General features: G+C 43.7%; 1 protein-coding gene and 1 long non-coding RNA gene across 2 annotated transcripts in view; both read left to right on the forward strand.

The window, feature by feature from the left end:
• The window catches only part of LIN52 (lin-52 DREAM MuvB core complex component), an 81,119-nt gene extending 64,414 nt beyond the window's left edge, over positions 1-16,705 (forward strand). Inside the window, exon 6 of the mRNA XM_059849969.1 lies at positions 14,996-16,705. Within this exon, the coding sequence (XP_059705952.1) occupies positions 14,996-14,997 (2 nt within the window). The 3' untranslated portion in view covers positions 14,998-16,705. The remainder of the gene's footprint in view (positions 1-14,995) is intronic.
• Positions 6,847-9,787, forward strand: LOC132328357 (uncharacterized). The gene is made up of 2 exons (XR_009486755.1): positions 6,847-7,526; positions 8,767-9,787. It is a non-coding gene; the product is annotated as an uncharacterized LOC132328357 (long non-coding RNA).
• Positions 16,706-17,294: the final 589 nt, after the last annotated feature.

Genomic DNA, 17,294 nt, shown 5'->3' on the forward strand with positions numbered 1-17,294 from the left:
ATTGCTGTGAGAGTTAAAAAGTGTGGTGTGAGCATCTGCTTCCCTGTCACCACCAGATAACCAGCATGACTGCTGGTCCCGCTCCTCCCTGCTAGGAAAACTAAATCAAGTGATGCCTTGAAGACTTAAAATAAACTGTCTATATACCTTAATAGAAATATCTATTTCTGCAGCATTTCCTTCGGGAAATCTAGCGAGGTTGTAAATGTATGAGGTTGGCATGAGTATCCACCACAAGTAATGGAATTTCAAGTAAAGGTTGGAAAATTTTCCTTTACCCTTTCTCTCTATTCCCTGCTATTTTCAGTCTATATGACTGTCGTTCATCACCTTCTTTCCTTGGACCCATGGATTCTTAATAATAGAATAGAAATAAAAGACCATTTAGGTTGGAAAAGACCTTTAATATCATTGAGTCCAACCATTTACCCAGCACTGAACCAAGCCCCTAAAACCCACATCTACATGTCTTATAAATACTTCCAGGGCTATACTCAACCACTTCCCTGGGCAGCCTGTTCCAGTGCTTGGCAACCCTTTCTATGAAGAAATTTTTTCTAATATTCAATCTAAACGTCCTCTGGCACAACTTGTGACCATTTCCCCTTGTCCTATTCCTTGTTACTTGGTAGAAGAGACTGAACATCTGGCTAAAACCTCATTTCAGGTAGTTATAGAGAAATAAGTTCCCTCCTGAGCCCCTTTTGCCCCAGGCTAAACAACCCCAGTTGCCTCAGGTGTTCCTCACAGGACGTGTGCTCCAGACCCCTCACCAGCTCAATTGCCCTTCTCTGGACGCACTCCAGCACTTCAATGTCCTTCTTGTAGTGAGGAGCCCAGAACTGAATTCAAGATCCAAGGTGTGACCTCGCCAGTCCCAAGAACAGGAGACAGTCACTACCCTGGTCCTGCTGGACATGCTGTTTCTGACACAAGCCAGGATGCTTGTATCACATGTACACTTGTATCACACTTGATGCTCCACACACCCTTGTCTGTCTGAGGAGCACAAACCTTTTCATTTGAGATGAGGGACAGACCATGAGAGGATAATGGTCCCTTGGCCAGATGGGCCTTGGACTTATATCCACTATATCTGGGATTAAAGGTGGACACATTCTCAGGATCCATCTTTGAGTCAATACGAGCAGCTCACTGTTGTGTTCTAGACATTGTGCTGATTCTCAGGTTGCATTGTCTGCCAAGCCAGGATATTAGCTCTGGTCTTCAAAGCTCTCTCAGAGTCAATTATGTCTGAGTCTGCATTTTCATCACAGCCCACCTGCTCATTTGGGAAAACGCAGTGCCCTAAGTCCATGATGAAGTGAGGGAAACTGGAGATGAAATGGAGATAAATGTCAATGAGGTTTGGCTACTGAATAAGTTTGCAAAGCAAACACACTACCCCAGAGTGGATACGTTTAGGATATACAGCAGTGCTCCCTTTCTTATGAAGCTTTTTCACCATAACAGAAAAGAGGGGTTAATATTATAAAATATTATAAAAACAAACAAGCAAATGCAATAGTCCCATCTTAACTGACTATATAACCAATTACCAAACTAGTTTAATATTCATAAGGAAAACTGGTTTGAAACCCTAAGACATGTAGCAGCCCCCAGTATGCATAAGGGAAGGTAGCATCAGAAAAGACACAGAGCATGCAGAAGATTGCAGGAAAACACATCAAAGAGGTTGGAATGGAACACGGTACATTATGTAGGAGTTTCCTGCCTTCACTGGGATTTATATGAGCCAAGCAGGCAGGATGTAAGGAGTCAGCAGCATTGCACAGCTCCTGTGTCTTGCAGGGGTGGCTACTACCAGTAAGAGGGCAAATGTGTGAGAGTGAAAACATCTAATCTATTAAACGCTCCCCGTGACAGGGCTCCCATAGTCCTACCAGTTACTCCGGGGAAATGGCTACAGTTTAACATCATCCATGCCCCCTCAGTGCTCACCCTTATCCCGTGCATAGGTGACCCGTGATCTGCCTTTCACTTAAAGATTAGTACTCCTCTCCCTGGTGCTAGTCCAAATCTCAGTCTTTCTCATCAGATTCTGTACCTTTCTGGTAGCTGAGGGATTCCTATTCCTCTCTCTTCAGTTATCACTTAAGTCAGACACATCTCTGCATGGCTCACAGACCAAAACCACAAGTTCCCAGGCATTTTCTTTCCTCTTTTCTACACTTAGTTCACTTTTATCAGTATTTCCTTAATAAACAAAATTGCAAACCTGCACAGAAAATTTGAGTTTTAATATTGGAGAAATACAACATTAATAGGCTGCTCCACAATGTCATGTTTCTGAATGTGGAGTTGTTTCAATCCTTTTTAGAGCTTTGTCATATTACAAAAGTACATTGCAATCATACCAAACTATTATGCCCAGCTGTTCTCACTGTCCTACTGTCTGTCTCTGAGGCACATTTTTTGGCTCTGGGATTTTTCTCTTTAAACAACTCCCACCTATGTTCTCCATGCTGCAGCACTCTGGTTTTCTTCTCCTCATGGGCATAAATTCTCCCAGCTCAATATCCTGCAAATGGCATTAATACACACCTTGGTCACCTTTCTTTGTTGGTTATGAAGAATGAAGAAGGTCTGATTTAAACCCTCCTTGCTGAAAACTTTTGTCCCAGCCTTATGGTTGCAGTCAGTCATAGGGCTACATTCTCATTATCACTGATAACTCCTATCTGAAAAATTCACAATAATTCTTCCAGTGGCAGTTTCACATTTTGCTAATTAGAGCCTCAAGAATTGACCTGAAAAGGGAAATTTTTAATCAACAAAAAAACCCCTGCAGAGCTGAACAAAGCCCAGTGCATTTCTGACACTGGGCAAGAAGGTCACTTGAACCACTTTAATTTCATTTGCATTGTATTCTTAGCAATTCGACCTGAATTTATTTTGACATACGAATCTTGTGAGTAGTCTTCCCACACACTGAATGCATCTTTGGTGTTCCCGTCCTCCAATAGTTCCATAATACTAAGACAATTCAGTATGCACAGCAAAATTCCTCTGGTGATGACAGAGTGATGGAAACTAGATTTTTGCTGTAGCAAGTGAGTTTAGCATTCTTTCCCCCTTTGGAAGAAAAATTTATCTATCATGCTTCTTTCTTCAGCACCTAGGTCCGTGGCATCCAAATGTTGTAGAAAAGTAAGATAACCACAGCCCAGAACAAGAACTTCATTTTGATCTTCCCTCGTTGAGGCAGAGGAATGTGCACTTGTGCTGTTTCGCTACTGCAAAAGCAGAGTAATACCTCTCCTCCCTTATGCTGGGATCCATCTTGCTTAACTTTAGACACCCACACCTGAGCCAGTCCTGGGGCACTTCTCTAGCCTGTGTCTATCTCATCAATAAGTCAATGGAGATGCAATTCCTCTAATCCAGTTTATTTTACCTGTATCACGGTAAATTAAACCATGTCCTAGGCTCTACTGAGCCTATTGATCAGTGCTCTGGTTACAACGGGAGTATGCCCAACGTGGACTCCCTACCCTGCAGGTATTCCTGCTGGATCTGATGTATCCCACTGCCACATTGGGTTCTCTCTCTGGACAGTATTTGACTCCATTTCTGCATTTGCTCATTCTGACAGTGCCCATATAGATGACAATAAGCCAGAATCTTGGGGCTGTTCTTTCACATTGCTGCTGCCACAATGCTTTAGTCCAGATCCTCTGTGGTACTTGGTTACTACCTTTGATTATGGAACCTCTCTTTGAACAGTCTACCTACAAAAGTTTTTCCTGATTCCAAAATTCAGAGTTTGAGACAAGCAATGAAAGATTAGACCATGTCTATCAAAGAGCAGGGAGGCATTTTTGAGGAGTAAGGAATAGGCTCCAGGGTTCCAGTCAGGCCTGCACAAGGTACTAGGCTTGGCAGCTAGCTGGTGTTAGGAGTTGGAGTAGCTCCTTCACTGCTGCCTCCACCCTATGGTCAGGTCAGTGCAGCTCTGGGGTATCACACAGTAAAGCATTAAGAGCTCTGGGTTAGAAACAACCTCTCCCTGGGAGGCAAAGGGCACCTTCAGATGCTGATTTGGCCACTGTTTTTAGCCTTCAGAGAAATGATGTTCAATACAGGTTGGTCCCTCAGGTAAAGTGAGACAGGTCAGGCTTGATGGCCTCTTGTATGTGTGTTAATCTCCAACATACAATACCCAAATATTCCTAGCATCCCCCCTCACACCTGAGTCCTCCCAGGGAGCAAGGGCAGCTTTTGGAGAGTCCTCATTAGGTCACCGGCCTTGGGAGCTGAAATCTCCCCTCCCCCCCCCCTTGGTACACAACTGTTCCTCATTTACATAAATTATCTCTATTCAATTATCTGTCCAGATGTCCGAATTGTGCCACCAATGATCTGTGAATGAATTAAAAATGGAATATAATTTAATAATAACTGATTAGAAGGAGATTAGTTGTTATATAAAAAGCAAAAACCAAGAGATAGCTAGTTGCCCTTAATCCGAGCCAATCCACTGTAATTATAGAAATACAGTCTCGCTTGCTCTCCTTCCCATTTCTCTTCTTCTCCCCCCACATTTTCTCTCTTTCTCCTTTTCCCTTTTCCCTCTGTCCTTTCTTTCCTCTCTCTCTCCCCCCTCTTTCTTTTTTGTTTCTTGGTCTCCATCCCTCCTGTGCCTTCTCTCCACTTTCTCTTCCTGATTATAACTACCTACGTCAACAGAATCAAAGCCCCTCCGGCTGCTGAAACACCCGTGTAGCTGGGGATGTCCTGGCAGATCCAACCAGCAATAGCTTTCAGCTGCATTAACATCCTGTCTTTCAAGCCATGTTAATGATGGTGTCTTTATACTCTCACTTTTCTGTTAAACATTTCTGGAATCACTGCTTTTTCCCTAGGTTCACAAAGCAGGCTCTTTAAAGGTTTCTCTCTTCTTGTCTTTTGGAGTCATGCAGAGCAATTTCTACACTGTCCTAGGTGTTTTAAAATCATAAGCAGCACAGAGGCTCTGCTTCTCCTCTTGCACCAGGAAGAACCAGCAGCAAGTCCCCAAGCCCCTAAGTGTCTCTTCTGAAAAAAAGCACCCAGACTTTTGCAGGAAACTTGCCATAGGATTTTTTTCAATGATATTTTATCCTCTCCCAATCATACAGCCATAGCCAGGCTGAGATAGTGCCACACTTAGGATTGGAGGCAGAAAAAAACTGGAGAGAAAAATACAGCACCTTGTTATCTGAATGCTCCATGGGGATCCCCCACCCTGTCTAACAGAGCTCCCTCCCTCCCTCCTAGCTGCCACCCACCTATGTCAGCTGGGACTTCTGGTGCAAACCTCCACCACTCACTGTGATGTGCAATGGCATGAAGCTGAATAACTAAAAACTATTATTAGTTTATTTTTATTCCTCTTGGAAATTAGAACAAGAAAAAAAAATTTGCTGACATTAGTGGACAATTTATTTCAGGTAATTTCATAATATGATTTGGAAACTATCAGCCAGTAACAGCCTAAGTCAAATTTCCCCACTAGTTCAACAGGGGGCTTGTCAGACATGGACAGTGATGATTAGGGATATTGCTTACAGACACACTCTTGCAAGAAGAATGAAGATGAAAACAGAAACACTCGCTGTCAAAGACTCCCCTCCCTGTACTAAGATACCAGATTTTTAAAATCTCCAATGTCTTGGCTTGCTATGTGAATGCAGTCTTTCTGAATTAAAAGCTCTGCTCTCCCTTCATACATCACCCTTAAGAGCAGTGCTCACAGCAGCACTTCTTGTCTCTTCTAAGCACTAAGCCATCTGCAGCTGGTTGGCTCTACCAAGGTGGAGCAGAAATCAGAGAGACTGAAGGTCTAAGGCCCAAAGAGCAAACATACATGATGTAATATTACACAGATAATTTTGATTATCTCACTAATGACACTGTGATGGTAGTTGGTAGTTATTTTACCCTTTAATGCACCTTCTATTTCTTTCAAAGAGAAGGATATTTGTGGAAATAAAGGATGTAGTTAAAGCTACATGTAGTTAAAGCCTCTCCTAGAAGCAGCAAATGTTTCCCAAAATAAATTTTGAGAATGTTAGCATCAAAAAACCCCAACCATTTCAAAAGCAGTAGAAATGAATTACCACAAAATGTGTAAAATTTTGAATACCCAGTCATTCAACCCCTTTCATTAGCACAAATGAAAATGTGAAGATTTACTTTGTCATTCCATTAATATGCAGTTTGGGTAAATCATCTTGTTTTTTCAAGAAACACCACCCTCACCTTCAAAAATATTTATGGAGGTTTATTCTGATAAGCTAGTTTGTGTAAGTGCTGGAAGCACAGAGTATTTTTTTCCCTGTTTAGTTGGTAACTCCAGAATGGACTTCCACTTCCAAAGGAAGATGATTAAAGTAACGTCTCATTTACAGGTCACTGCAACTAAAATTCTTCATTAACTGTAATTTCTGTTACAATGCTGCCTTACATATCACTATATTTGTGCTTTTCATGAAGACCTCTAAGAATTAAGAGAGTACAAGAAAATGTCAACTTTTATTAAAAAGCACTGCTGGTGCAAAAGGTTTGACAACACCAATTGGAGCCATTTTACTGCAGAAAAAACTAAAAGAAGTTTAATACATCATTTAAAGCCTTCTACAATTTTGAACCTAATATATTTATTTTTTATGGACTTAATTCAAAAACTTTGGACTCTTGGGCTTTTGCAGTGAGCATTTTTATATTTTGATAATTAAAATGTTATCGCTCTGTGGCTAGAAGATGTGTTCAGCAGACTTTGAAGGATATTATTTACATATGATTTGGCTTTGATAGTCTTATTTTTTTGAGTAACATTTTACTCACAAGTAGTTCAATTGGCTTCTGTATTATTCAATATGATAATGTGAGGAGAAGTAGAAAATCTGTCCCCTAGGTTAATGTAAGACAAGCCACAGTTACTGAAAGTGGATTAATGATTTCCGGATTGAAAAAAGTGTTTTGTTCTGTTTTATACACTAAAGCCCACATGAAAACATTTTGCATTTTGGTATTTCTGTTGCAGAGATTCAAAGTTAAAGGGATTACTGAAATGTGTCTTTATTGTTAATTTTCCCAGGTTTAGATTTATGTTAGAGGATGTGTCAACTGTAATCATGATCAAGCCCTTAACACATGTTACCTTTTTATTCTCCCTCTTTTTGCATTGTTTCTATCAGGGTTTTGGCATTTGTTTTCTAGTGTTCATAATCCTCTGGAGCAGCCTTAGTTTGAAGTTGTTTTTCTTGATGATTGTTATGGGGATCTTCAGGAAAAGGATGTGCATTTACAACAAATCTAAGAACAAATTGCAATGTATCATTTCATTTTTTAGTCCAGGTTTTGTTAGAAGTCTGAAAATAATGGCAGTGCCGTGGCATGAGCGGAGGGACCGGGAGCACTGCAGTCCATCCCTCCCAAAACTTCACCAGGTGACAGTGGGTTTCAGCACATCAAAGCCAAGTGACTTCTGCAGACCACCCCATGCACAGGACCTTCTCCAGGTGATGCTCCTGCACGACACCCATGAGGGGCAGTGGCACCACCCTGTGCCATTGGCTTTGCCCAGCCTCATGCCTGGGCAGCAAGCACTGCTTTCTTTCAAGGCCTGTAAACACCTTAGTTTAGTTCTGAGTGCTTCCTTATCTCTTTAACCTCTTCTCATCTAACAAACATGCATGGCTCATCTCCCTGGGCTTCACCCCTGCCACACAAACCAAACCCCTGGCAGCTGGCCAAGAGCCAGCTTTGCCCATGCTGTGCCACAGAAAAGCAGGAGCAATGACAGAGGCTTCTCTCATCCCAGAGTGTCGAAATGCTCTTTAAAGTCACCTAAGTTCAGCTGTAAAGTGTCTGTGGAGTGAGACTGTGGCATTTTCAGGAATCCATGCTGATCTGAAGGTGGGCTGCTCAGCTCCACACAAGGATGAAGGCAGAGATGTGTTGCTAAGCAGAGACTATTTTGCAACAGAACAGGACAAGTCTTCCAACAAAAAGGGATGCATACTGGAAGGTATGCAAGGATGCAAGATTAGAAAGAGGCCCAGGAGTGTTCATAAACAATGGACCCATCCCGAGCAACCTGAAGTTGGGATACACATGAGATATCCCAGCTGCTAATACAGTCTCCAAGGAAACAAAGGGCACCCTGGGCTCATTTTGCCTTCTCTGTCCTTTGGTTCACCAAGGGGGAAGCAAAGGGATAGTGGGACTCCAGTGGTTGAGATCAGAGCGGTGTAAGTGACACCTGCTGGCAGATGCCTGGGCAGCCAGAGCACAGCAGAGGTGGCACGGGCTCACCGTGGTCACACTGAGCCTCCACACAGCCCCAGCTTCAGGAGCCATAGAATACCCTGAGCTGGAAGGGACCCACAAGGATCACCACAGTCCAGCTCCTGGCTTGGGAATGTCCCCTGTTTAGATCCAACCAGGGTTGCCCAGATAGGGGAACCCTTTGACTCCATCCCTTCACCCTGATTCCCCATTACTGCATTCAGTGGTGACCCCATGGATTTGTTTTAGACATTGCATGGCTCTAAGTGCCCTGCAGGATATTACTTCATTAGGGCACACTGGGAGGCACTAAAACCAGTTGTTGCTGAAGACTTAGCACCTCCACTGTAGACATTTGGGGCGATTTGTTTGGCTTAGCTCTTCTCTGGAGCGAGGACCCATTAACATCTGGAAGGTGTTGGAAATGGGGGCTCAAACCACATCATCTTCCAATCCTGTTTCCTCTGCAAGGACACCAGGCTGGGCCTCCTGCCACCCCTGTGCAACACAGAGAAGCAACTGTGGCAGTTGGGACCATTGCATCCAGAGAGCAACCTGGATCTAAAACCCACCTTGAATGTGGACAGACTCATTAGTCACCAAGTTTGACCTGAGCCAAGACTGCAAGGTTTGTCTGTGCTGGAGCATGTATTTTAGAAGGTCTAAGGGAAAGACCATTCCTCAGGTAAACAGTTTTAATGCTGGAATATTAGACATGGCTATAAATCAGGTTCTCTCATACTGTGGGAAATTCTAGCATTTTAAAGTATTTCTCTCCATGGAGAATTAATGTAATTTAAAAATGCTGGTTTTGCAACTGACTCTTTTTTTAACTAGTCTTACAGGTCATCAGGAACAGCTGACAGCAAACAATATATACTGCAATATACAGATACTGTGATTGACAATGGAGATAGTGATTCCTAGTTTATATTTTAAAATCATTAAGGTCATCTGAAATTTCATGGCACATGAAATATTTCACACTTTTGGCAGCATGAAGATTCTCTGCTGTGTTATAACAAAAGGATTTTCCATTAATTTAGCATTTACTCTGTACTGTGTAGCAAATGTACTTAACAGTTTGAAAATTAAAATGAAAATAGATTTAAATGATTTTTCATGCTATAATGTGATAGCAGTAGAATAATATAAAATGAAAATGCATAAATTAACATCAGAAAATACATTTCAGAACAATTTTGTAAAACAAATGGTTTCAAAATATATTGCTCTAGGGATTTCTGTAAGCAACTAGATATTTTTCTGTCAAAAGCCCAAACACTTCCATCCAAAGAAGTTTTTTTTCAACAAGAAGCTGTTTTAAAAATGTCTTGTCTACTGTATTAATTATCCTCACTGTGAAAAATTCAGGCCCTATATTAATACTTTTATTTATTTAAATTAATTATTAATTAGTTAGCTTGACCTTCTAGTGCTAAATCCTGTTATGCCATTGTTAATAAATTAAAGAACCTTCCATCCTTTGAAAGTGTCTCTCCTAACTCATAGGTTGTTTATGAAGTTCTTCTCTTAATAATTTCCAGTTCTTTGGTGGTTTTTATTGAAAATGTAGACACCAGAAGTGGACACAGTATGAATCTGTTATGGTCTTGAGATGCCAAGACCACCCTCATTCTGCTAGGTAGCATTTTCTTGCCGATAGATCCTGAAATGGCATAGCTCTGACAGAGCAGATTACAGCAAAAATCCATGCTTAGTTTTTGTTATCTGTCACATCTCCTCCATCCTTCTCAGAGCCACTGCTTCCCATGACAGCAGCCTGTGACCTTCATTTTCTGTTCTGAGATATATAGTCTTGCATTTGGCTATATTAAAATCACATATTGTTCAAATGAGCAGAGCCTGCCAAGCGATCCAGATTGCTCAGTATAACTGACCTGCTCCCATCATTATTTATCACTCCACCAATTTTTATGTCAAGTTGAAATCATTACCTGCATTGATTTTGTATTTTCTTCTGAGTCACCACAAAGATATTGCATGGTATGGACCAAGAACTGATCTCTAGACAACACATCTTCGAAATTTCTCCAGCAGTGGATGATTCCCCAGTGAATATGTCAGAACCACTAATTAGTCAGCTTTTAATTCATTTAACGCGTGTAATTCCGATTCCACCTCAAGCTAATTTTTTACCAAGAAAGTGACGGGGTGCCAAGTGAAGTGCTGGCCCGGCACCGGAACGCACTGTGACAGCGGCTGCCCCCACATTGCTCTAGCTCTCCCCCGCAAACCAAGCCGCACTCCAAATGACGCTCCCCACTGAGCACCGACGCTCCGCGATTATTGGGGTGGTGGATTTGGGCACTCCGCGCCCGCCCTGCGAAGCGGCCCCGGGAGCTGGTGCTGCCGCGGCGGGCTCGGCGGGGGCTGGCCCGGGGAAAGGCGCTCGCCCGGAGCGGCGGAGCCCGGCTGCGCGGGCGGCCCCGGGGAACCGGGGGTCCCCGCGCCCGGGAGCCTCCGCGGCCGGCGGCGGAGCTGCCGCCGGTAATTAGCGGCATTAGCGGAAGGAAAGTTGCCTGCTCTGATCTCCCGTCCCGAGGCCACAAGGTCCCCGGGCGTCCCCATCCCTCCCCAGCCCTTCCCTTTCCTTTCCTCACTGCTCTATTGCAGGCCAGGGCGGCCACCCCCTTCTCCCCTTCCCTCCCCGCCAGCCGGGGGAGGCTCCCGCTTGTATTTACCAGCAAATGATTAATTGTTGCTCGGCGCTGGCTGCTAATGCTGCTAATCCGGGCGGCTGCGTGTTCGGCCGCTCGCCCGGTGCCAGGCCCCGCGGGCGGAGGGGGCGCAGCGCCGCGGCGGGCGGGGGCCGGGCTGCGCCCCCGCCTGTAATTACTCCCCAGACAAATCTCTGCAAACAGAGGAGCGGGGAAATCTCTGCCCATATTGCAAGGGGCTCCGGCCCCCACCCGCGGAATAATTTTGAGACTCAAATCCCAGCAAAGACCTGCTACAAATTGCTGCAAATTAAGCTGATTTTGCCCCGAATGAGGGATTTTCTGCTGCAGATCAGCCCTTCCCGGAGCTGATGAGGTGGGGATTAGGGAAGGGACTGAAATCAAAGGGACAGGATGGTGCGGGAGGGGGGAGCCCGAGAGGGGAGCCCAGCAGTGAAAGTCCTGGAGCATTAACACTTATTGATTTCTACTTTGCTGACATTTTATTCTATTACCAAGTTTACGATTAGCCTAAACTAGGATCCGTGACAGCCAGGGCAGGGTGCGGAGCCCCGAGGGGTGAGAGGCGCTCACTTCTTGGGTTTGCACCCCACCAGCCCCGCAAGCATCTGCTCTGAGCAAATGCCACCTTCCGGGGGCTGCCTGGCTCCCGGCACCGGAAGAGTTGTGATGTGAGCTGAGTTTGCGACCCTGGGCAGGCTGCACTCTCTTTTTGCTCACCAAGAGGATGCTGCCGATTTTGAGGAGAGGGAGCTTTCTCCAAATTCTATACCTTTATCAAGCCCCAAATCTTTCCTATTACGTGTGATGGGAATAGTCAGCTCACCTCCTTTTCAACATCCGTCTGTCCATCTATCCATCCCTTCTTCTTTCCCTCTCCCTTCCCTCTGGATCCTCATTTCCATCTGTTTAAACAGCAACAGCAATGTCTGTTGCAGGTATTTCAAATTGCACCATTAAAGATTTTATGTTGAGGATGTTAAAATTAAAAAGATATATGTGCAAATAGTCACTATGAATTTAATCAACTTGATTTAATACTAATAGGAAACAGCAAATGGAATTTATGACTCAAAAAGAAGTGAATTTTTTAAATAAATACAAGTACTTTGTGAAAAACAGAAAAAAAAATCCCAATCTGAAGAGTTTATTAGAGTCTAATCCCCCAACAACAACCGAAACCGGGGCTGCCCACCCAATAATCCTGGCTGCCATTAAAATATTAAAGATAAATCTAATCGTCTCTTTATCCAAAATAAGCGACTTTTATGTGGAGAGAAAATGTCTAACCCTTTGGGAAGAGAATTACTCCTAATGCATCAAATGGAATTCAGTCAGGATGGCAAAACTAGGTTTAAAAGCAAATGAGATGGTAATAGAGATAAAGGCCAGTATAACAAATTAAAAATACTCATTTACACGAATTAAAATCACTCCTGAAAGGGTTCTGAGTAAGGAGGCCACTGGATGGTCTTGGCCCTTCTTGGTATGCATGAGTTTATGCAGCCTCTCAGGACACGGGGAAAGGCAGGATGTGGTGCTGAGTATCTGTGGGGAAGAAGTGTCTGTTCCCTACCCCATCTCTCTGAGGCAGCTTTTACCCATATCCTACAGTGTCCCCAAACCCATCCGTAGCAGAAGTTATCTGTCCATGGGAACACTGTTGAGGATGAGAGTTCCCAGGAAGCTCACCCAGCTGGGGCAAAATCACGTCAGGGACCTGGAAAATGACCTTGCTACATGCCAGGAGGAGCTGCACCTGAGTGGGGTTTGAGCACAGAACCTGTGCTCCCAGGGGTCTGGGAGCTGTGAACTTCCTCTCCTTTCCTGCTACCTGAGAAGCTTAAAAGGAGTGGGGCAAGGCAGAGAGGAAACCCGTGGGCACTGCTGCCTTCCCAAGCCCTGTGCCTGGACAGAGCCAGCATCCCAGCCACAGTGCCCCTTCCCTTCCCCTTCCCCTTCCCCTTCCCCTTCCCCTTCCCCTTCCCCTTCCCCTTCCCCTTCCCCTTCCCCTTCCCCTTCCCTTCCCACCCTGCACATGGGAAACAGCTTCCAGGCACAACCTGCCTGTTCTGGACCTGCAGGAGGGTCAGACCCCCATGGCAAGGGATGTGGGCAAGGGCAGCACCACAGCTGCTGATGGGTGCTGGGGTGGGGGCTGCAGCAGCATCCTGCCTCCACCCTCTCCCCCTCCCCCACGGGCACTGATGCGGTGAAGAACATTGTAGCTGGTTCCACTACCTTGTTAAATCACTTCGAGATTGTCTGTGTGCCCTACTTTTGGAAACCCAAACCAATGTGTGGGGAAAATCCCACTGGAATGCTTCTTCCAAAACACAGCCCAGGGCACGCTCACAGGCAAGGTCCCATTTGCAGTGGGTCACAGACAAGCTTGTTTGCCAAAACCAGGAAGACACCAAGTTCCCTCACAGCCAACTTCATGAAAGACATCTGGTAAATCAATAGAACACACCTTCACCTGCTCAGACTTCTCCTTCCATCCATGAAATGCAAACATGGTGCCAAAGAGAGAAAGTAAAACAAATGGAAATGTCCTCACTAGCAGTATGTAGCATGAGTAAGAGCAGTTCTTTAGAGCATCAGAGCTTCAGGCTGCTTAGATTCCCTAGCATCATTTTAGGTTCACTTTGCAGTTTTAAGATTAGTGATGCAATTTTATAGGCAAAAGAATTTTTTCTTTAGTTAATGATTAGGATCTGGAAAGCAAGATTGCTTCCTTTAGGGAAAAAGCCACTTGTCTTCCAAAATACACAAACCAATCATGTGAGATGTGTGTAACCTGTCCTTAAACCTACCCTGTGAAGTTTCCCCAAGACAGGCATCCTATCCTAATGCCTGCCCTAAAGAGGATCAGCATCCTGTCCTGACACTTTCCTGACTGTTAAGGAGTTTCTCCTACTGCTTTGCGACAGACAAAGCCATCTGCTCCAGTGCTTCCGATCTATCAGTCTATCCACTATGCTCAGTAGATACACTGAACAGTTTTGGAAGACCACCACTGCTACATTTTTTAAAATGTATTTGAAGACTTGTTAGCATCTCACTTCAGTCATCTTCTCTGTAGACCAAAGAAATGTATGCTTTCTGGATACCTCATTATTTTTCTGCTGTCCCTCACCAATCAGCCCAGATCTGCCCTGAAGCTCAGGATGCAGAACAGGCAGAGCAGAGTGCAACCCGGGCCATGGACTGGCTAGAAAGCTGCTTTAGATACTTTATGTTGTGTATTGTCCCCAGGACAGGTACTCACCCATGGACAAAAGCTGAATCTAGTAATATTTTCCTATGTGTTTATTTTCCTTAAAGACTCCATACCTTGTGATAAAACTAGATCTCCCTGGGATTTCCCCCTTAACACAAACACATAATTTTCTTTAAACAAGGTAGAGGGGTTTTTTATCTGATGATGGAAAGGACATCAAAGTGATCCTCAAATATCCTCTTTCTCACAAACTAAGAAAAGGGAACACTTAATATAGTTAAAAGAAAATGCATCAGACAAACCCCTTTGATAAAATGTATAATTTATCTGAAGTACTCATGTGCCAAAGCATTATTTAGAAGTGAGCAGGATATCCTCAGCCAAAAACTATATTATAATTAAATGGTAGTGAGGTGGCCAACATTCATGGTGAATCAAGCAAATCTTTATTAACATTTATGGCAGCTTCATTTAGGATGTCCAGGTCAAACATCATTACTTTCCTACACCACAATTTAGCTGACTTTAAAATGATATCTGCTGAACAGACTTTAATCCACATGGTAAAGCCCATGTCTTCCTGCTCTGTTACTTTCTAATAAATCAACACTGGAACTCTCTAAACTGGTTGAACAAAAATAAGTTCAGTTGCTTCAGGAGAATTATAAGCATGTCTACATATGGGTCTAGCTTGCTAAAAAGTAATTTACAGTACGCCTCTTTAAAAAGGAGATATAAACATTTATCCATTGAATAATATTCTCTTCTGTTTCAGGAGTTGGAAAAGAGTGGCAATAAACCTCTGGAGTTGCCCCATCCAGCACTGCCCAGAGAGAGGAAGTGAACCAGATGTGATGGGACTCTGACATGCAGCACCCACTCCAGACTGGCCCAAAGGGTTACATTTTTCTCTTCTGATTTCCAGGCAACTGGAAGTTACTGATATATTCAGCTAAAAGAAAGCTTTGCTATCCAACCCTTACCTGCTCAGCAGCCCCATGCAGAAAAGGTTTTGTTTAACCCCTTGTCATAAGCAGAGCAGAGCCACCCAACACCTCAAGCTGTGACAGAGGAGAGGTATCCTGAGTTCCTAAGTTACTCTGACCTTTCCACAGGAAACTGCAGGACAGAGGAACTGCCTGTGGTGCAGCATGGTTGAGTCCTAGCAGCTGGATGTTCCACGTGGCATGAATGGAGGTGCTCAGCCAGAGAGAAAATACGAGAAATATGGATGCATCTGTGTCAGGAGAGAAGGAGAGGTATAGTGGAAAAAAAGGAAAATGTCAGAAGTGCTAAGCAAAGTGAAATCCTAGCTCTACTAAATGTCAGTGACCAAGGTCCTGCTGTCTTCAGTAGGATGAAGATTTTACCCAGGGGTTAGGAGGTGCAGCTCAAAGCTACCAGGATGATTCAGAGCAGGCAGAAAGAGAGAGGTCTGCTCAGGGCTGCAGTAACTCAGCCAGCAGCTGCCAGCTGGGAGCATTTGGCCATGGGCATGACAGGTGCCATAATCCCCTGTCATCACGTACTTTGTATCTTTGATTATTTAGACATCGATAGACTGACATGTAAAGAAAAATGTATGTTCAATAGGACACTTGACATCAGAAGCTTCTTATTTGGGAAGGCTTTTATATAGAGAGAACATCCCTATCAGATTCTATGAGCTCCATGAAATTCAAGATTTTAGGGCCTGAAGGGAACATTACAACCCTCTAGCCTGAGCTTCAAGATAAAATAAGCTACAAAACCAAATAATTTCTGCATCAGGCCAATATCTTCTGGAAGAGTTATAGACCATCTCTTACAAACTTTCAGCCTTGGTTTGAAGACTTTATATGATAGACAGAATTTAAAACATCTGTGGGCAGATAGCTCTGGTCAGTCTTTGTGTCTCAGCAGCTTTGATTAATACAGCAAGTTTCTCTTCTTGTAATATTAGCGTTATCATGTCTTATATCCATCTACAGTGCAACATATGGTGGAAGGATAATGTAAAAATGTCCAGTGACTGTGACTTCAGTGAATCACCAGTGCTCCCCAAAGTTTAAGAACACAGCTAATATAAAAACATACTGAGAGAGACTTTTATCCAAAGTATTTTTACATATGTAAGTTTTGAAAGGAGACAGGCAGGAGCTGCATGCACTTGCACTGCAGAGGAGACCAAGATAACTGAAGCAGTGCTGGAAGAACCCAAAAGCCATTGTAGAGGAGATGGAAGAGCCCAGGGAGATCTGTTCTGACCTATCTGTTTGAATTATCAGAGAATCACAGAATGTTTTGGGTCAAAAAGGACCTTAAAGATCATGTAGTTCTAAGCCCCCTGCCATGAGCAGGGATGTCACCCACTAGATCAGGTTGCTTTAAGCCCCATCCAGCCTGGCCTTGGACTCTTCCAAAGATGGGGTATCCACAGTTTTTCTGAGCAACCTGGTCAGTGCCTCACTACTCCCTGAGTAAAGAATTTCTTCCTAACAGCTAATCTAAATGTCTCCTCATTTCATTTGAAACCATCCCCCCCATGTCCTCTCCCTGTCTACCCATGTAAAAATTTGCCCTCCATCTTTTTTAAGGCACTTTTATCCACTGAGGTCTGTCTAGACAAGGACATCTTTAAACCCAGTGCTGACAGAAACAGCAAAGAGCATGCTTCTGTCATGGAAATGGAGAAGAAGTAACACTTCTTTAGAGACTAAGGGGTTAACAACAAACATTGCTTCTACTGAGATTCAAGTTTTCCAGGACACAGGAGAAGGCTGAAGTAAAGCTAAGACTGAAGAAAGAACCAAGTCATCCCAATACATGTGCCTGGATGAAGGAGAGATTTGCAAACAAATGGGAGAAGTGGAAAAGTTCAGCCCCAAGGATAAGACAGATGAACTATGGAAAAGGAAAAAGGATGAGCTGGATCAGAAAAATGTGAGAGAATTCAAGGTTTCTAATGTTTTTCTCCCCAGGAAACCATCTGAGTCACGGAGCTGAGGAAAGCTTACATAAAGCCAGAATTTTTTCTGGTGAAGACAGGGTAAAAATATTGTCAGAAATTAGTTACAGTCAGAAAATATAGTCAG

Source organism: Haemorhous mexicanus, chromosome 6, assembly GCF_027477595.1.
Source record: "Haemorhous mexicanus isolate bHaeMex1 chromosome 6, bHaeMex1.pri, whole genome shotgun sequence".
Lineage (NCBI taxonomy): Eukaryota > Metazoa > Chordata > Aves > Passeriformes > Fringillidae > Haemorhous > Haemorhous mexicanus.